The following is a 22,699-nucleotide window of genomic DNA, read 5'->3' as shown; positions in this document are numbered from 1 at the left end:
AAGCCCCATTAAATTAATGAAGCCCAAATAATAACCCAATAATAAAATCGAATAGCAGTCCATATGTTGTGGGTTTTTGGCATCAGGAAAATAGGAACGGAAACAGGCTAGCAACGGTGATGATGTGGGTTTCTATAGTTACATGTTCGTTGAAGGTGGTGTTTGGGCTATTGTTAAACGGAACTAGAAACGAAAAAAAACACGCAGTAAGTAACTGCAGTTTCAAACTATAAAGAGATGTTTGGTTTTGAATTGTTCAGCCAGAAACAACGAGTAACAGCAATAACATGTGACGATATAATGAGATGTTTGATGACCTTGTGCTCGATGGTGTAATTTTTCTGTAGTTGTGGTTTGATCAGGAAAGAAACAGTAATGGTATCAAAATTATGGTGACGAATGGTTGTTTGTTGGGTAACGGTTGTGATAGAACAGGAAAAAGAAAAAATAGCGTAGTTGTAACAGATTTAATAGGTGGGTTTGTGATGGTGTTGTGTTGGTGATTTGGTTGTTAATGGTTTGATTGTTAAAACACAAAACAGCAACAACAGTAATAATGTCCAAGAATTTCGCGGAGTTTTTGGTGTTCTTTAACAGAGAAAGGAAACATAAATAGCAGTGGGTAGCACAGCAAACGTAGCAGCTTCTAAACATAATCATTTATCTTAACTTCCTTGTATCGTCACTATTTATCTTCATCATTGATGGTGGTGGTTTGGATTGCAAACGGAAAACGTAAGTAGTAGTATCAATGAAGGACAAAAGGTGACATGGGTTTTATCGTTTGATCCGGAAGGGAAACATAAACATAAGTAAGGTACCATTGATGGTTGTCGTGTGATTGCAGTGGTGATGGGTTCACGATCAAGAGAGGGAGGGAGAGAGTGAAGGTTGATGATGGTGGTTTATGGTGATCATGGTGGTTTTGACAAAATGGAAGTGAGTGATGGTTGCCGGGCGATTAATCGGTGGTGTGATGATCGAGCTTGCATATCTCCCTCTCTTCTAACGTATCATGTATATATATATATATATATATATATATATATATATATATATATATATATATATATATATATATATATATATATATATATATATATATATAATACATATATCTATCTATATTCTATAATATATGTTAAAGTAATTTAATATAATAATAATACATATCAATTATATCAATTAAGAGAACGTGTAAGAATAATAAATATCTACCTCCTGCCGACAGTTTTCCACGGACCATTAATTCGTACCTCGTTGATAATTAGTGGCGAATAAAAGTCTACAGAATAAACCCAAATTTTTAAATTAACTATATTTATTTATTTTGGTCATTATGGTATAAAATTCGATCATTAATTTATTAAACAAAAATTACGTTAATTATTCACTCCCAATCCCAAGTAAAATATAAAAAGTTTTAAAATTCAACAAATTGTTCCTACATACATTTTTAATAAGCCTAAAATTTATATAACTCATTTTCGAATCACCGTTTATTTTAAAATCACATAAGTTCATTTTAACTTGTTTACTATCAATTGAATGACAAATGAGTGCTACTATCGTTTACTAAATAAATTCGAAATCAAATACATATATTCAATGTACTTTATTTATATATCTAGATACATTATAAGTTATAATTAATATCATATATTACTTTATTTAACATAATTAATTCTAATAACTAAATAATATAAAATTTCAAATTATATTTCGAATTAATATATATATTTATATTTTTAAATAAATGTATCTATTTACAAATAATTGTTCGTGAATCGTCAATATTGGTCGAGGTTAAATGCATTCATGAAAACAGTTCAAAAACCTTGAGACTCAATATTACAGACTTTGCTTATCGTGTTGAAATAATATAAAGATTAAGTTTAAATTTGGTCAGAAATTTTCGGGTCGTCACACAACCCGAGTCGAACTAAAAGGTATAACCCGTGAAAGATTTAAATATTATTTTAAATTAACAATATATGTCCATCTCCGTGTTTAGCTATGTAATTATCGACTTTTAAAAATTTAACGCAAAATCAACGTGTATGAAAAGTACCCCAAATATTTAGCATTTTTTAAAAAGCGTCCGTTTTGCGTATAGTTAGTGACATTATGTTCCTAAAATTATTTCGAGTTTAAAGATGGTGTCGAAAAAATTTAACTCGTTGCGAACGAGAAGATATGACCCGTTGAATATTTGGGTGGAGTTTATTTAAGATTGTTTATGAAAATGATTATTTGACACTTTACTCCCCTGTTTGGGGGGTCGATTTGAATATATGATAAAGTGTGGGGACCTTTGTTGGTGTAATGAAATTTAATTAGAAAAAAAGTGAAAGGACGAAAATGCCCTATTACTATTCACCATTTTTGTTTATTAGATAACAAGTTTTTTGGGTTAGCCGCGCGTTGCGGCGGCGAACCTCTCACTCTTTATATATATATATATATATATATATATATATATATATATATATATATATATATATATATATATATATATATATATATATATATATATATATAACATAATTAGTAAGTCTTTCGTTGTACAAAATTTATCTTTTAAATTAAATACTTAAACATTAATAATCATAAAAAATCAAAGAGAAAGTATCTTTTAAATAAATAATTAAAATAGTTAAAATCAACATAATTTAAATATTCTTGTTATTGGAGTAGTAAAGTGTGAGAGTAGAAAAGAATATTGTAAAGAAAAAGAGGAGGTAAAGTGGAAGATTTTTGAAAAAATATTTAAAAAAAATGGTAAAGAAAAAATAAATGAAGTCGTGTACAAATTATAAGAAAAGTTAGATTGAAAAAACAATTTAAATAAAAAAGAATCGGATTGAGAGAACTGAATTAGGGAAGAAAAAAAACGTTAAGGGGTGAGATTAAAAAACAATTTAAATAAAAAAGAATGGAATTGAGAGGACTGAATTAGGAAAAAACTTTAAGGGATGCGTTATGAAAAATTTAATAAAGGGAGGGAGTAATGGGTAAAAAGTAAAAAAGAATAAAAGGGAAAAAGGAAGATAGAAGCTGGGGATCGAACCCCTGACACGTCGATACATAAGTCAAGCTGTTAGCCAGTAAACCATTGATACTTTTATGTTAGAGTCACAATGCTTTTTTTTAACCACTAAAAAAGTGGTTTTAAAAGAAGACAAAACAGCGGAAGTTTTACCCTTGAAAGTGTTTGTTATTACATTGTAGTCTTAATTGAATAGTAGCTTTTGTTATTTTCTAATTGAATATATATATATATATATATATATATATATATATATATATATATATAATATAGTAATATTTCACAACATTAAAAAAAATGTAATATGAAAGCATGTTATAAAACGACATGATGTTAAAATTAAACAGATGAGCCCGTTAGATCTATTTTAAAGCAGCATCAAAGTGACGCGTTTGATGAGCTGGAATAGATGAAACGAACGTAACGAGAATTATGGAGCGTCAGTTTATAAGCGTTAGTTACAAAAGTAACTAAATGTCATGGAATGGTGACGCAAAATACACCCAATCACATAATTAACATTAATATATTTTTATTATTTATTTATTTTTCCACACTCAATTTCCAATAAGATTTTACCACATCACTCTACAAATATTTGACACAAAAATTTGATACTGAAAGGACGTCAGAGTTATTTGAGTGTCAAATGCTGACACTGTCACGTCACAGGCAGATTGTACTTTTTGACCAAAAAGTGAACAATCTGCCTGTGACATCACATGCAGGGTTATTCATGGTCTTATTAGTATATAGGAAGAATGCGCGGGTAAAAAATAGTCATCGGAAACAAATTTAAGTCACCTTATCTGTTCTGGCTTTTGACTTGGTCTACAAATGTAAACACCATAATTAGTTGACCGGCCATTGGCAACAAGAATGTGGCACGTGGCATTACATCACACCGTACGACCTACATACACGAACACGACACCAAACTCGATTGCTACACAACCAGATGGTTAGTAACCAATTCTAACGCTACCACATGCGTTGTCATAAACTAATTTTTATAAAATTTAATAAATACTGTAATATGTGGTCAGGAATAGATATATCAGCTCAAACAGAAAATTTTTAAGTATTAAGTCATGACAATGTGGCTAGGCTAGGGTTTGATTACCCGCCAATACTGCTATAATCATGATCCATTCATAGGTATTGTTAAAACTTAAACATACACATTTAAGAACATCTGAACATGTTTTAAGTTAATTTATTTAATTTGTTTACAGGAGGCTCAAATACAAAATAAAATAATTTGAGCATTACCTGCTCTTTTAAATAGGACGACCTACTCCTTAATTGAACTAGACTTTACCACTCACCTTCATCCGAAAAAGAAAGAAACCGCACAAAAGCAGTATGCCGGCCTATTTGTTAGATTATATGTAACTTGTTTAACTTTTAAGTTAAACTGAAAATACTTATATTTTTAATATTTCCTAAATAGCAAACACAATTACGGAGTATATAGTAAGATTGAGACTTCAACACACAGCCTTATAGAGAATAACATAACATGTTGTAGAAGTCATTTTGATCATTGATATTTCTGTACACTTAGATTTCTTGTATCGTCTTGGTTCATGGTTATCTTCTTGCATGACGACACTATTCAATTCGAAATCAAGCACTAATTAATTTCACCCGATAAGATATACTTCTAATTTTACGCGACCGAGACCTTGATAAACCATACATTGATACATACATAACTCGATATCACAAGTTTATTGAATCTAATAGACTTTAGTAGATTCTATATAGAAAGAACGATTTGGTTTTATAAAAAATACTAGTTACATTTATCCTTTACATACTAAATCCCACAAGGGGAATACGACAACGGTCCCCTCCCTTTTCACACTCATATTTTCAATTTTCACCCCTCACCTATACACAACTTGCAAAAGTTACACCAAACTTTAGGAGGGTAAAATGTAAACTTTCCAAATTAAAATACAAAATTCACCCAAACCCTTCAACATCCCGTATCTTCCGCCTCGTTCCGAGTTAAATTTCACCAAGCACTCCGTTAAACTCGAAATATTTTTACGAACAAAACGAAACTAACTACGTTCGATTCGGACACTTTTTAAAAAACGCTAAACACAACGACAACCCGTATCTTCCCACTCGCCGTGAGTTAAATGTTTCCGACAGCACCATCAGACTCGAAATAATTTTATGAACAAAACGATACTAAATAAGTTGAAAACGGACACTTTTTAAAAAAAGCGAAATACAGCCCGTATCTTCCTGCTCACCGCGAGCTAAATTTTTTCACCAGCACCATTAGACTCGAAATAATTTTAACAACAAAACGAAACTAACTACGTTCGAGCCGGACAGATTTTAAAAAACACTAAAGACGACGACACCAACAACGAAGCATAACACATGTGCCGTTTTTCCTTCTGTAAATAAAACTGCGTTAAATATGAATACGCCGACCGAAAGCCCCCGCCGCATCGCGCGGGCCGGACCCGGACTAATTTGTCACTATCACGAATATATTCATTGAGCAACAAATGCTTACATTTCAACCCCTTAACCCAACTTACGTTAAGTGTTACTACTATATATGCAAATAAATAACAAAAATAAATCGTATGAATTAAAATTTAAACACTATAGGCTCAAATTTTTTGTAAAAACCATCCTGATTATTTCTAGTAATCATTAATAGAATTTTTCTTATTAGGACTATTATTAAGAATTAGATTTATGCACAAAGTAATTCTACATTAAGGGAGTTAAGGGAAGTTAGTTTCATAAAGTAGTTGATTGAATTGTTTTTACAATCAAACTGTCATTAAAAAAGTTCATATCAATAAATTTAAAATACATGTAATTAATGCAATATCAGCTAATGTATCAAATTTCATCCCTACATTTATATCCAATTTACCTGGTCAAAAAGTTACATTATTTATTATTTACAGCAACAAATAACTACAAATTTACAAATCGTAGCTTCGTAGGTGCACCAAAAAACAATATACTGTAGTAAATAGAATAACTACTACACCGTAATATATATATATATATATATATATATATATATATATATATATATATATATATATATATATATATATATATATATTTTTTTTTTTTTTTTTTTTTTTTTTTTTTTTTTTTTTGAAATACAAAAATTAAAATCTTACATTAGCATTGAATAGTTAGTTGGGTAGTTGCACCCCCACACGACCCCATCCTCTCTTTAAATTCCCAAATTTCCCCCTCTTGTTCATATCACATTTTCTGTTCCCTCAATTTCTTCCATTAAAATTCACACGTCATTCTTCAATTTCCGATCAGTTAAATCCTCCAGTTCTCCATGGCCGACACACAACAACCACCGGTTCCATCTCCGGCTCCGGCGACCACCAAAACCCTCCCCAATTTCTTACTTTCAGTAAAACTAAAATACGTGAAATTAGGCTACCATTACTTAATCTCACACGGTATGTACCTTTTACTAACTCCCATACTCGCAATCATATCAATTCACTTATCGACACTTACAACGCATGATTTAATCCATTTGTGGGACCAACTTCGATTCAATTTAATCACAGTTGTTATATGTTCGATATTAGTTGTATTTCTAGCCACACTTTACTTCATGAGTAGACCGAAAAAAGTCTATTTAGTTGATTTCGCGTGTTACAAACCGGATGAGGAACGAATTGTAACACGAGAAATATTTATGGACCGTTCAACTCGAGCTGGAACATTTACTGAAGAGAATTTAGCTTTTCAGAAGAAAATTCTAGAACGTTCTGGTTTAGGTCAAAAAACTTATTTTCCAGAAGCGGTTTTGGCTATTCCGCCTAATCCGTGCATGGCGGAAGCTCGAAAAGAGGCGGAAATGGTTATGTATGGAGCGATTGATGATTTGTTGGCGAAAACGGGGATTAAAGCTAAGGAAATTGGGATATTGATTGTGAATTGTAGCTTGTTTTGTCCAACACCGTCATTGAGTTCAATGATTGTGAATCATTATAAGCTTAGAGGAAATATTATGAGCTATAATCTTGGTGGAATGGGTTGTAGTGCTGGTTTAATTGCCATTGATCTTGCAAAACAACTTTTGCAGGTAATTTTAAATATTTTTATCTGTGTTATATAATATTTGATAAAAGTTATACTAATGAAAACATTTTTTATACCAAATTCATTCATATAAATTTCATCAAATATTACATAAATATTTATAGTCAAAATTTTGAAAGAATTTTTTTTAAAATTCAATCTAGACAATTATTTTGGGACGTACTGTCATATATGGTTAATAGTTGATAATTGATATAAATGAAACGAATTGTTATGTTTGTTGATAATTGATATAAATGAAATGTTTTGTTATGTTTGTTGATAATAGGTGAACCCTAATTCATATGCAATGGTGGTAAGCACTGAGAACATAACATTGAATTGGTACTTCGGAAACAATCGGTCAATGCTTGTGTCAAACTGTTTATTTCGAATGGGAGGTGCAGCAGTTTTGTTGTCAAATAGGTCATCTGATCGTCGTCGTTCAAAGTATCAACTCATTCACACTGTTCGAACACACAAAGGTGCGGATGACAGATGTTATAATTGTGTTTTCCAAGAAGAAGACGAGAACAAAAAGATAGGTGTAGCGCTTTCAAAAGATCTTATGGCGGTTGCTGGTGAGGCTTTGAAAACAAATATCACAACGCTTGGACCGTTAGTGCTTCCTATGTCGGAACAACTTTTGTTTTTCGTAACATTAGTTGCTAGGAAAGTGTTTCAAATGAAAATTAAACCGTACATACCAGATTTTAAGCTTGCGTTTGAGCATTTTTGTATTCACGCTGGTGGACGAGCGGTTCTTGATGAGTTAGAAAAGAATCTCGATTTAGCTGATTGGCATATGGAGCCTTCTAGAATGACGCTAAATAGGTTTGGGAATACGTCGAGTAGTTCGTTATGGTACGAATTAGCTTATTCTGAGGCTAAGGGAAGGATTAAAAAGGGTGATCGGTCATGGCAAATAGCTTTTGGGTCGGGTTTTAAATGTAATAGTGCGGTGTGGAGAGCGTTGAAGACAATTGATCCGGCTAAAGAGAAAAATCCTTGGACCGATGAGATTGATAACTTCCCGGTTCATGTTCCGAAAATTGAGAAAATCGGTTCTTAGAAGTAACAAAATTGTTTACATTATTATTTTTTGTGATTTTGAAGGTTTGATATGCATATACTGTAATATTGTTGTTATGTTATTATTGAAAGTAAAAGAGGTCATTCCCATTTAACTTCCAATTATATTGCATTGGTTGGTTTATACTTTAAAGTTTACATTTTTTCAAACGTTACATTGTGAAATTTGTTATGACTAAAACATACTCATAGTATTGATTGTACAAGAATATAATTATAAATATAAATATATGTATTTTTTTGGGGCTAAAAATACGAGTACTCGTATAGAAACTGAGACCTCCTCTCTATAAGAGAAAACGTCATCAAACGGGAGATACAAGAAAAAGATACGGAACAAAGCTCGTACCTAGAAAACTAAGAGATACGAAAATAAAAACAAATCTATACCGAGCCTTGTCCGATACAACCAAATACAAACCAAATACCACAATGTCCAGTACCGATTAACAACGGCTAAACAAAAAAGATATTATATCGTAAATTATACGCTATTTATTATTTATTGAGTATATCACAGTACTACAACTTGACCCAATATTATGAGTACTGTATTACCAATATACAACTTGAAATAAATGTGTAATACGGAGTAAGTAAATTTATTTCAAAACAATAAACAGTTCTAAACATGAATTTCTTATGATATAACTATTTTGCGCAATGCCCGAATGGTTGTTTTTATATCTTTACAAACACGACTCTTAAAATAATAAACAATGCAAATTACCAAAGATTGGGTGTATCTTTGTTCTTTTGTCATTGACTAATTGGTTGACATTTCGTGCATTAATATGTTTTTGAGAACTAGTGTTGTGTTGTGTTGTGTTGTGTAAAGGGATAAATTGGATCACCGAAGTAAAGTGGGTAGTTGAACAAAGTAATGACCAACATGATACACTTGACCAAAGGTCCACTTGATCCAACAAAATATGTACATTTTTCTGTGTTTAAAAATAAAGTGAATATTGAATACAGTATTATATTAGAAATTATAATTATATAATACTGTACCAATTACCCAATTGTTGAAACAATCTGAACAAAATCAAAGATTTAAGATGTATCTTGTCATCAACGATACAATTGTGAGTTCAAAACGTGTATGATTTGTGTTTACCTGATTGTTTTTTTTTTAACAGCTGTAAATTTTTATTAAAACTAGCAAGATGCTAGAAAGAAAAATACAAGGGAAACAAAGAAAAAGGAATTTACAATGAAAGTAAAGGCGATTGCAACCAATGATTCCAATTACAATTTTTCTTATGAGCTCTTGCCGAAATCCAATTGTAGCTTGTCACCACTATACTATCTATCACATGACATTTCCGAAAACTCTTGTCTTTGAAAATGGTACAGTTTCGCAATCTCCATATGGACCAAAGCGTTGCAAAGATAACGATGGAGGTGATGAGACGCTTATTATGAAGAATCGGGACACCATCAATCCAAGCCCACAGATTAGCCATGGAGGGCCACGAAGGAAGAGAAAGGCTCGACCACAGGGAGATTTTAGACCAAATCTGTTTACTTGTGTCACAATGAAGAAATATATGATCTGCATCCTCAAAAGTTTCATCACAGAAGCAACATCCCGAATCATCAATATCTATTCCACGTGCAACTAAGTTATCCCTTGTCGCCAGCCTATAGATTTTCAGACACCAGATGAAAATGTTGACTTTAATGGGCACAAGTTTACACCACGTTGTAGCTACGGTGTAGGGGGCTGAATCATGGTCGTCTATGAGTTTTCGGGCAGAAGAGACAGAGAATGTGTCTCCCTTCCAAATCCAACGATCTGGGTCAGAAGTGATAGAGGTAGAATGAAGAATCTGATATAATGATTCCAAGTTTTCCACCTCAATTCCGTAACGTGGTTCTCTACGCCAAAAGAATGACCATGAGTTGTTAGCAAATCGTGAAGCAACCGTGCTGTAATTGCTTGAGTCTAGAGCCAGTAATCTAGGAAAACATGTTGCAAGTGAAATACCATTAACCCAAGGGTCGAACCAAAACTCAGCATTAGTACCATTCCCGAGACGAAGATGAAGATGAGAAGCATTCATTGCATAATCTGTGTGGATCATTTCAATTGTTTTACAGATTACCGACCAAATCCCTGAAGCATTCGCACTGCATGGAATGGAAGCACCTCTACCATTGCCGTGTATAGCCGAGATGATTTTTCTCAAACTAGAATCTTTACTCGTTACAAACCTCCATCGCCATTTATATAATAACGCCAAGTTTTGAGACTTAAGACTTGGAACTCCCAATCCTCCCTTCTCTAGTGGGTTAAGAATTAAACGCCAACTCGCCCAATGAATTTTGCGGGTGTTTTCTTTTTCGCCCCAAAAGAAGGAAGATCTCAATGATTCAAGTTTATTTAAGACATTTTTCGGTACTCTAAACATCGACAAATAATAAGTACCTATCGATCCAAGCACTGATTTGATAAGTGTTAGCCTTCCTCCCATCGAAATTAGATTTGATTTCCAGGATGCGAGTCTTTTCTTTGTTTTTTCTATAATAGGATCCCAACTCACAGCTTTGCGCATATCTCGACCCACAGGTAGACCCAGATGAGTAAACGGGACCGAAGAAGGAAGACAGCCAATTCTGTTGGCAGCATTCGACACCAAAATAGAAGGAACCCCCACACCGTATAGCAAGGATTTGTGTGGGTTCAATTTAAGACCCGAAACAGTGAAGAAACATGCCAGGATTAGAATTAAGTTGTCCAGATTTGTTTCGTTCCAATCGCCTACAAAGATCACATCATCTGCATATAAACAGGACGATAAATCATAAAAATGAGGATTATTACCAATGCGAAGGGGCTGAAACAGTGCTGCATTTGTAGCATCTTGCAGAGCCGCAATTAACCCTTCCATGCCTATAATGAAGAGGAAAGGAGATAAGGGGTCTCCTTGGCGAAGACCTCTACCAATTGAAAATTCAAAGGAAGGGCTTCCGTTGAGTAGAAGTGAAGCTTTGGACGATGTAAGACAAGCCCTGATCCAAGAAATCCATCGCACACTGAATCCCATGAAACGCATCATTGAGAAAATGTACTCCCAATGTATCGTGTCAAAAGCCTTCTCGAAATCAATTTTAAACAACAAAGCTTTCTTTTTTCTTTTTTTGCACCAAGTAATTGCTTCATTTATCATCATAGGACCATCTAGAATTTGTCTTCCTTTGATGAAAGCGGTTTGGTTTGGACCAATAACCTCATCGATCACTAAAGCCAACCTATTAGCCAAAATCTTTGCAATGATCTTGTATTGTATCCCGATCAGGCTGATTGGACGAAAATCATGAACATGAATTGAGTTTTCTTTCTTAGGAATAAGGGAGAAGAATGCAGAGTTACAACCAGTCGGTATAAATGCCTTGAGCATAAAATCGTTCACCATTTCTAAAAGCTCGATCTTGATAAGATCCCAGAAATGTTTGACGAACTTGAACGTGAAACCATCTGGGCCCGGGGATTTGTCGCTTCCGCATGACCAAATTGCCTTTATAACTTCTTGCTCAGAAAAGTCAGTACTAATCAGGTTACTCAGTTCCGATGATAGAGTTCGGTGAATGTTTGAATTTGTTCACAAAAAAATTAAGAAATGTTTCTTTCACTTGTATCGGATTTGAAATCCATATTCCGTCGGACATCACCCCTTCTATTTGCAATTTTTTTCTCTTACGGTTGATGGCCGTATGGAAAAAAGAGGAATTCTCATCACCAAGCGAATGAACAAGTTTCTTATATTTTTGAGCCTGATTATGAGCTTCTAAAGATTCCATTTGCTCCAATGTTTTAATGTGGATGCATCTGTTAGTAGCAAGTTGAAAAGGATCTGAGCAGGCATCTAATAAAGCATCCATCTGATCGATTTCTTTTAAGATGTTAATTTTGGCCAAACATTGTTTTGACTTGTAAGAATTATGCCAAAGTTTGAGTGCTTCTTTGACTCTTTTCAACTTATCTTTAAACCGCAGCTGTGGGTTGTGTGAAGTTAGACCCGTATTATCATTCCAAGCTTTTGTTACCACCTCTTCAAAGCCTTTAATTTCAAACCAAGAATGAAAGAGTTTGAAAGGAATCGGTCCGTAGTCTACCCTTTCATTACGAAGAATGATAGGGCAATGGTCCGACCATAAGTTGGAGAGAATGATACCAGAGAGGTAGGGAAACGTTCCCAAAATTCCATCAGAAACAAGGAATCTATCGAGCAACGAGCGATGTGTAAACCTTTTATTGAACTGAGAAAAAGCCTTTCCACCCAATTTAATATCAACTAGACCGCAATCATGGATGAAGCTATTAAAGTCGTTAGCTTCAGCCTGATTAAAACAAGTTCCATAGCGTTCATGAGGAAAGCGAACTGCATTAAAGTCTCCGAACACAATAAAATCACCTGCATTTTGTGTGACAAAGTTACGAATGTAATCCCATAATCTTTTCTTCTTAACCTGAGATTGTGGAGCATAGATATTAATAAGAAAAGTAGTTCTCGCACTTCCTACAAAAGCTCCTTCAACGATGAGCAAATTTCCAAAAGAAATAACTCTCTTACTAGAGAACACTCTTGGGTCCCAAATCGTCACTATACCTCCCGATCTACCCGAAACCGATGAAGAAGCAACTTTGAAATTGAAATTTCCCCACATCACTTTTATTGAAAAATGACATAAGTTAGCCAATTTAGTTTCTTGTATGCCCAAAATCGTGATGTTGTGTTCTGAGCACAGACTTTTAATCCATCTTTGTTTCAAAATAAAATGCATCCCTCCTCCAATATTAATGGACATTAGATTCATGAGACGATTTTATAACCTCTCATATTGATCACAACTTTGTTGAGGTCGAAAGATGAAAGTTCTAAGTTATAGCCAAGCACTTTACTCATGTTTAACATCTTGTTTCGAAACACATTATTAGCGCCATCAGAGGAGTTGGTAGAGCTAATAATAGGGGAGTGAAAACGTTCACCGTTTAGTCCAGGAGGTTTCGATAAGGAAGAGGACCCAGAGTCTTGATTCACTTCAATTATTTCATTATCATTTCCTTGTGGTTCGATTATACTTTCAGCAACACATGTTTCAATTATCGTATTTTGAGTAGCTTCTGCCTCTACCTGAACCACTTCATTATCGCCTGACTTTGTTTTTGTTTCCTCTCTAGTCGCATTATTAGTATTCGAAGGAATTTGCACCTGCTCAGGAAAAGGGGTAGAAGGGACAAATGGGGCCACTTCTTCTGAATTAACAGAGGATTCATCCGAAAAAACCTCATCATCCTCATCCGATGATTCGTCTTTTTCCAAGTCGAGCACATTTGCATTCCAGTTGGATGTTTCTCGGACCAACACTTTATAAGCTTTTTTCTTAATCATCACCGAAATCCTATCATGGATGTAATCCAATCTAGGTGTGATAATGCAAAGTTTACCCCAACCCTTTTTACCGTTTGAGGAAGCAATAAACGCTTTAGTACCAAAAGATGAAGCGATCCTTTTAAAAGACGATTCATTCCAAGCACAAGCAGGTAAACCTGCAATGTCAATCCAAACTGCCCTTTCATTGATCACAAAGTTTTCATCGAAGATTTTGAATTCCTCGATGTAAGAAAGGATCTTTTCATTGCACTTAAACTTTTCCAAGGAGATTTCATTTTGAAATTCCACATCTATCCAAGAGCCTCCAATGTGGTGGATTTTGAGATTATGGAATCCCTCCACATGCCAAATTCGTTTGATATATGGAATAAGTGCAATATCCTTAATCTTTATAAAGAGTAAGAGTGGTGCATCATTACCTTGAATCAGTTCTTCATCAGGGATGTTAATATACTTCAGTCCAGATTTGACAGTGATAGGAGAAGCATATTCATTAACTGCCTTAGCAAAGGAAGTTTTATTCAATTAAGGAAATTCCTTAAAGTTTTGAATTCTAGTAGGATGAATAAAAGCATCCGACCCAATAGAATTCCCAGAATGTTTTCTTGCTTCTCCTCTATCAAAACGAGATTTAGCAGCAAAAATATGATAATTACCGGCCCAAATGTTTGATAATCGCCTTTCCAGAGAGTTGATAGAATCAACGTTAAGAAATCTAGCAAAAGCGAAACGTTTACCTTGTTTTGATAATTTGCTTGCGATGTAAACGTCCAGGAGAGTTCCATGATCTTTGCAAATATCGCGTAAGTCGTTAATCCCAAACGTCGGTGGGAAATTAGTAATGAAGATCGAAGTAGCAATCTTTGCTGTGTTGATATGATCCTCACGATGGGCCATGAAATTAGCAATTGAAGAAGAAAGGGGTTTGCAGGGAGAGGTGGTCACCGGTGTTTGATCCCACCAGTGTTTACCTGATTGTAGTATTCTCTTTTTTAAAAATAATATTGTAATATTAAATGATAATGATATTATATCTACTGAAATTTTTTTTATCTTTTGCTTAAAAAAAATAAATGCTATAGAAATGATTTTTCAGTCTTGATTTCAACAAATATTTTGATTAGGGACGTTAGCGGATCGAATTTGGATAGAGTAATGTTATATTCATATCCATTTTGTTTTTTAAATTCATATTCATAATCATTTGAGGGTGTGTTTGGTGTTACTAGCTCGAGCTGGAGCTTATAGCTGAAGCTGGAGCATATTTGCTTATGGTTGGAGCTGGTAGTTGCGCTTATTTTTGAATCTAGAAGCTGGAGCTTATATTTTATTAAGTGTTTGGTGAAAAGTAGCTGGAGCTGGAGTTTATTATTGTAAATTGACTAAATTGGACAACAAAATATATTATAGATGGAAGTTGTGATGTGGTCCAACGGTTGGTGACCTGCCTCCTTTAGGGGAGGTCATGAGTTCGACTCCCGTTGGCTACATATTAAAAACACAATTACATCCCTACCATGAAAGTATCCACTCATGACACCTTTCCCATATCGTTTGGGGGTAAAGGGGAGGGGGTTTTACTTTGCCGTGCCCTTGGATCGGTTTCAAGGTTTCCTCCCAGGCAGCGATGGGGGCGGGATTATTATCGTTGCATCGGCATAGTCAAAACGGGAGATGATCGCAACGGGTGGTTTAGTCCCCTCAGGTGATCCAAATCGCTGTTCAAAAAAAAAATATATATTATAGATGATTACATAAGGTCAAAAATGTAATTTTTAACTTCATAAGGTAGGAAGCTTAGAAGCTTATTTCATAAGCTACTTCAACTAGCTTCTTTTTCCAGAGCTTATTTTTTTCATAAGCTCAGAAATTTATGTCATCTAAACAATGCTACTGGCTTAAGCTTAAGCTCCCATAAACTCCAATAAACTGTGCAACCAAACACACCTAAAATATAATTTATTCATCTATACCCATATCAATATCCGTCAGATTATGTTGGTGTTTTGGTGTCATTGAACAATAATTTTAGGTAGTTGCGATTTACGTAGAAGCAATGGTTATCGAGTTATACCTATTAGTGAAGTGCACGACTGCAAGAGTTGACTCGATAATGCGTCGAAAATAACAAGGGTCAAGGGGGTTGCCTCCCTTACGGGGTCCAAGGGGCAGCGCTTTCAAGGGGTTTCCAGCCAAAAATTACACCTTTACGTGTAACAGTTTTTCCAGCAAAAAATGAATGGTTGCACCCTTTCATTTTAAACTGCATATGAAACAGAATTTCATAATTCGTTTTTGAGACATTTGTTTACACATACACAACTACATAATACACATTCCTCTAATAATCTGATTGTAATTTCATTGTCAAATACGTAAACTTATCCTTCTAAAGATTTCGTGAAACCAAGACAATCATTGAATCGAAATACTTTATAGAAAAAGTGATTACACGATTCATGATTCAATCCGGACATTCAAATCATATTTTGTTTCCAACAGATTAAACGGTTTAATGAAAATTCACTGGATATTTCAAAAATAGTTAAAAAAAAAATTCTTTTATAAAATGAAATTATCTAAGTATTTGTAAAACTATTTGTAGTGGTGGTGGTAAAATGTTGACACTGCTTTCTCTAGGGTATGTCGGTAATGTGGCAAAGGTGGTGGGATGAAGGAAAGCAATGTGAAAGATGTTGAGAGAATGTGTTGGATGATGTATCAATTTATAATTTAATTAATTGAAAAGGTAGTAGAATAGGCAAAAAATAATAATAATAAAATAACCTTAATGCACGCGATAGGTTCTGTGAAGACATGAAGCACACCAAGAAAACATCCTAGCACGCCAAGCTACTATCGTGTTGGTAGGGTGGTAGCACCACCTTTCTTCCTTCACTTTGCGTTGCAAGCAACCTAACAAATATCAATATAACGTAATATAATTAATACTTACAAAAAAATGTGTACCTTATCGTCAATTGAATAAAATTTGTTACAATTGTAAGTAAATATATGTCTTATTAATGTTACGTATAATCTCTAAGGTAATTTGTTAGTCTCGCACATGCTTTGAGCTACTTTTGTTTATTATTAAAGCTGATTAAAACTTCTCTGTATGATCAAAGTAAACTTTGGTTTACATAGAATGATCAGGGTGTAGTTATTCCGAATAAAGTTAGGTTAGTGGTTAAAGGATATCAGTAGATACCAGATCTGGATTATGATGAGGTTCTCACTCCTGACGCTTGTCTGGAAGCTATTCGCATATTTCTGACCTTTGCCTCATTCAAACTTTTTAAGGTATATCCGATGGATGTGAAAAGTGCATTTTTGTATGGCACTCTACAGGAAACCTTTTATGTTACACAACCTCCCAGTTTTATGGATCCACATCATCCAGATAAGGTATATCGTCTGTAAAAGACATTGTTTGGTTTATTCCAGGCTTCGAGAGCCTGGTATGCAACATTGTCTAACTACATGATTGATAATTGTTTCAGATGAGGTGTCATTGATCAGACTTTGTTCATCAAGGAAAATGGTTAGGATATCATGCTGGTACAAGTGTACATGGATGACATCATTTTAGTTTCCACAAATAAGAAAATGGTAGATGAGTTCGAGCAAATGATGCAAAGGAAGTTTAAAATGAGTTCTCTTGGAACAATTAAGCTTATTCTCGGTCTACAAGTTGTTTGGTATAGACCAAACAGACAATGGCGTTTTTCTTGATCAAAGGAAGTATGTAGCTGAAATTTTGAGCCGGTTCAAGATGGACGAAGAAAAAGTTGCTAATAATCCTCTATCGGTGAATCACAGGATTACCCCAGAGAATCAGGGGGAGAAAGTCAACCAGACGATGTATAGAGGTATCATTGGGTCACTAATGTATCTTACTGTTTCTTAACCAGATATCATGTTTTTCACTTGCTTATGTGCTCATTATCAGGAAAACCCGAATGTGAATCATCTTTTTGTGGTTAAGAAAATATTGCGTTATCTAAAGGGCACACCAATTTTGGGTCTATGGTATCCATGTGACGATGATTTAGCGTTGACTGCTTATAGTGACTCAGACTATGGAGCATGCAAACGAGATTTCAAGTCAACATCAAGGGGATGTCAGTTTCTGGGAAGTCACTTAGTTACTTGGCAGTGCAAGAAGCAGATAGTGGTGGCTTAGGCAACATGTGAAGCTGAGTATATCGCCACAACCATTTTTACCTCGCATGTTGTTTGGATTCAACAACAGCTACGTAATTACGGTTTGAATATCTCAAACACTCCCATCTTTATTGATAATACTGCTGCTATAACTGTTACTAAGAATCCTGTAAATAACTCTAAGACTAAGCACATACGAATTAAGTACCATTTCATTAAGGACTGTTATGAAAAGAAACTGATTAATGTCCTACAAATAGGTACAACCACCAAGAGAGCCGACGTATTCATTAAGGTTTTTGACAGACTAAGCTTTGGATTCCTGTTAAACGAACTAGGAGTTAAGATAGGTATGAAGTTATTCCTGAAGTGACCCTTGTTAATGAGACCGATAATGACCCTGGCGATGAGTCTAAAGAGTAACCAGACTTTCTGTATTTTACTATTTTCCAAGTGTATCTCTGCATAACATGTTTACTTTTTGCATAATTTCTTTCTTTTAAAGTGTTCTATTTTTGTTTTACTTTTATTTGCATGATTTCTCTCTATCTTGCTTGCTTCTTATTGTTTGCATGATTCGTTAAGATATGTAGAATTTGCATGATAGTTTTACTTTGTGTTCTTTATATTATTTTATGTATGGGTGTTGATAAAATACAAAAAGCCATAAAAAGAGTAGTTGACTTATTTGTTGGGAAATGACTGTACTACTGAACTTGCATGTCTGTTGTTATGCGTACAAGGTGAGTAGTACATGTTGGGTCATGATGTATTGGTAGACTTTACTGACCAAATTGAAATGTCCCGTTCTTATTGATTAAAAACGTTCCATATTAATTGATTTCGTTGCGAGGTTTTGACCTCTATATGAGACGTTTTTCAAAGACTGCATTCATTTTAAAACAAACCATAACCTTTATTTCATCAATAAAGGTTTAAAAAGCTTTACGTAGATTATCAAATAATGATAATCTAAAATATCCTGTTTACACACGACCATTACATAATGGTTTACAATACAAATATGTTACAACAAATTAAGTTTCTTGAATGCAGTTTTTACAAAATATCATACAAGCATGGACTCCAAATCTCGTCCTTATTTAAGTATGCGACAGCGGAAGCTCTTAATAATCACCTGAGAATAAACATGCTTAAAACGTCAACAAAAATGTTGGTGAGTTATAGGTTTAACCTATATATATCAAATCATAATAATAGACCACAAGATTTCATATTTCAATACACATCCCATACATAGAGATAAAAATCATTCATATGGTGAACACCTGGTAACCGACATTAACAATATGCATATATAAGAATATCCCCATCATTCCGGGACACCCTTCGGATATGATATAAATTTCGAAGTACTAAAGCATCCGATACTTTGGATGGGGTTTGTTAGGCCCAATAGATCTATCTTTAGGATTCGCGTCAATTAGGGTGTCTGTTCCCTAATTCTTAGATTACCAGACTTAATAAAAAGGGGCATATTCGATTTCGATAATTCAACCATAGAATGTAGTTTCACGTACTTGTGTCTATTTTGTAAATCATTTATAAAACCTGCATGTATTCTCATCCCAAAAATATTAGATTTTAAAAGTGGGACTATAACTCACTTTCACAGATTTTTACTTCGTCGGGAAGTAAGACTTGGCCACTGGTTGATTCACGAACCTATAACAATATATACATATATATCAAAGTATGTTCAAAATATATTTAAAAAACTTTTAATATATTTTGATGTTTTAAGTTTATTAAGTCAGCTGTCCTCGTTAGTAACCTACAACTAGTTGTCCACAGTTAGATGTACAGAAATAAATCGATAAATATTATCTTGAATCAATCCACGACCCAGTGTATACGTATCTCAGTATTGATCACAACTCAAACTATATATATTTTGGAATCAACCTCAACCATGTATAGCTAACTCCAACATTCACATATAGAGTGTCTATGGTTGTTCCGAAATATATATAGATGTGTCGACATGATAGGTCAAAACATTGTATACGTGTCTATGGTATCTCAAGATTACATAATATACAATACAAGTTGATTAAGTTATGGTTGGAATAGATTTGTTACCAATTTTCACGTAGCTAAAATGAGAAAAATTATCCAATCTTGTTTTACCCATAACTTCTTCATTTTAAATCCGTTTTGAGTGAATCAAATTGCTATGGTTTCATATTGAACTCTATTTTATGAATCTAAACAGAAAAAGTATAGGTTTATAGTCGGAAAAATAAGTTACAAGTCATTTTTGTAAAGGTAGTCATTTCAGTCGAAAGAACGACGTCTAGATGACCATTTTAGAAAACATACTTCCACTTTGAGTTTAACCATAATTTTTGGATATAGTTTCATGTTCATAATAAAAATCATTTTCTCAGAATAACAACTTTTAAATCAAAGTTTATCATAGTTTTTAATTAACTAACCCAAAACAGCCCGCGGTGTTACTACGACGGCGTAAATCCGGTTTTACGGTGTTTTTCGTGTTTCCAGGTTTTAAATCATTAAGTTAGCATATCATATAGATATAGAACATGTGTTTAGTTGATTTTAAAAGTCAAGTTATAAGGATTAACTTTTTTTTGCGAACAAGTTTAGAATTAACTAAACTATGTTCTAGTGATTACAAGTTTAAACCTTCGAATAAGATAGCTTTATATGTATGAATCAAATGATGTTATGAACATCATTACTACCTTAAGTTCCTTGGATAAACCTACTGGAAAAGATAAAAATGGATCTAGCTTCAACGGATCCTTGGATGGCTCAAAGTTCTTGAAGCAGAATCATGATACGAAAACAAGTTCAAGTAAGATCATCACTTGAAATAAGATTGTTATAGTTATAGAAATTGAACCAAAGTTTGAATATGATTATTACCTTGTATTAGAATGATAACCTACTGTAAGAAACAAAGATTTCTTGAGGTTGGATGATCACCTTACAAGATTGGAAGTGAGCTAGCAAACTTGAAAGTATTCTTGATTTTATGTAACTAGAACTTGTAGAATATATGAAGAACACTTAGAACTTGAAGATAGAACTTGAGAGAGATCAATTAGATGAAGAAAATTGAAGAATGAAAGTGTTTGTAGGTGTTTTTGGTCGTTGGTGTATGGATTAGATATAAAGGATATGTAATTTTGTTTTCATGTAAATAAGTCATGAATGATTACTCATATTTTTGTAATTTTATGAGATATTTCATGCTAGTTGCCAAATGATAGTTCCCACATGTGTTAGGTGACTCACATGGGATGCTAAGAGCTGATCATTGGAGTGTATATACCAATAGTACATACATCTAAAAGCTGTGTATTGTACGAGTACGAATACGGGTGCATACGAGTAGAATTGTTGATGAAACTGAACGAGGATGTAATTGTAAGCATTTTTGTTAAGTATGTAGTGACCCGAACTTTTCCATGTTTATATATATTAATTGAGATTGATATTTACATGATTAAATGTTTTCAACATGTTAAGCAATCAAACTTGTTAAGACTTGATTAATTGAAATATGTTTCATATAGACAATTGACCACCCAAGTTGACAGGTGATTCACGAACGTTAAAACTTGTAAAAATTATATGATGACATATATATGGATATATATATAGGTAACATGATACTATGATAAGTAAACATATCATTAAGTATATTAACAATGAACTACATATGTAAAAACAAGACTACTAACTTAATGATTTTTAAACGAGACATATATGTAACGATTATCGTTGTACAGACATTTAATGTATATATATCATATTAAGAGATATTCAAACATGATAATATCATGATAATATAATAATTTAAAATCTCATTTGATATTATAAACATTGGGTTAACAACAATTAACAAGATCGTTAACATAAAGGTTTCAAAACAACACTTACATGTAACGACTAACGATGACTTAACGACTCAGTTAAAATGTATATACATGTAGTGTTTTAATATGTATTTATACACTTTTTAAAGACTTCAATACACTTATCAAAATACTTCTACTTAACAAAAATGCTTACAATTACATCCTCGTTCAGTTTCATCAACAATTCTACTCGTATGCACCCGTATTCGTACTCGTACAATACACAGCTTTTAGATGTATGTACTATTGGTATATACACTCCAATGATCAGCTCTTAGCAGCCCATGTGAGTCACCTAACACATGTGGGAACCATCATTTGGCAACTAGCATGAAATATCTCATAAAATTACAAAAATATGAGTAATCATTCATGACTTATTTACATGAAAACAAAATTACATATCCTTTATATCTAATCCATACACCAACGACCAAAAACACCTACAAACACTTTCATTCTTCAATTTTATTCATCTAATTGATCTCTCTCAAGTTCTATCTTCAAGTTCTAAGTGTTCTTCATATATTCTACAAGTTCTAGTTACATAAAATCAAGAATACTTTCAAGTTTGCTAGCTCACTTCCAATCTTGTAAGGTGATCATCCAACCTCAAGAAATATTTGTTTCTTACAGTAGGTTATCATTCTAATACAAGGTAATAATCATATTCAAACTTTGGTTCAATTTCTATAACTATAACAATCTTATTTCAAGTGATGATCTTACTTGAACTTGTTTTCGTGTCATGATTCTGCTTCAAGAACTTCGAGCCATCCAAGGATCCGTTGAAGCTAGATCCATTTTTCTCTTTTCCAGTAGGTTTATCCAAGGAACTTAAGGTAGTAATGATGTTCATAACATCATTCGATTCATACATATAAAGCTATCTTATTCGAAGGTTTAAACTTGTAATCACTAGAACATAGTTTAGTTAATTCTAAACTTGTTCGCAAAAAAAAGTTAATCCTTCT

General features: G+C 33.5%; 2 protein-coding genes across 2 annotated transcripts; one reads left to right on the top strand and one right to left on the bottom strand.

Moving 5' to 3' along the window:
- The first annotated feature begins 6,327 nt into the window (after positions 1–6,327).
- On the top strand, positions 6,328–8,335 carry LOC139872919 (3-ketoacyl-CoA synthase 11-like). The gene is made up of 2 exons (XM_071860854.1): positions 6,328–7,157; positions 7,443–8,335. The coding sequence occupies exons 1-2, from the start codon at positions 6,396–6,398 to the stop codon at positions 8,223–8,225; spliced, it is 1,545 nt and encodes a 514-aa protein (XP_071716955.1). The 5' UTR covers positions 6,328–6,395; the 3' UTR covers positions 8,226–8,335.
- Positions 8,336–11,809: 3,474 nt separating this feature from the next.
- LOC139870874 (uncharacterized) lies at positions 11,810–12,919 on the bottom strand. The gene has a single exon (XM_071858640.1). It carries the CDS (start codon positions 12,917–12,919, stop codon positions 11,810–11,812), a length of 1,110 nt encoding a protein of 369 aa, XP_071714741.1.
- Between the last annotated feature and the right edge of the window lie 9,780 nt (positions 12,920–22,699).

The sequence above is a fragment of the Rutidosis leptorrhynchoides genome, chromosome 10, assembly GCF_046630445.1.
Source record: "Rutidosis leptorrhynchoides isolate AG116_Rl617_1_P2 chromosome 10, CSIRO_AGI_Rlap_v1, whole genome shotgun sequence".
Lineage (NCBI taxonomy): Eukaryota > Viridiplantae > Streptophyta > Magnoliopsida > Asterales > Asteraceae > Rutidosis > Rutidosis leptorrhynchoides.
This window is presented reverse-complemented; position numbering and strand designations above follow the sequence as displayed.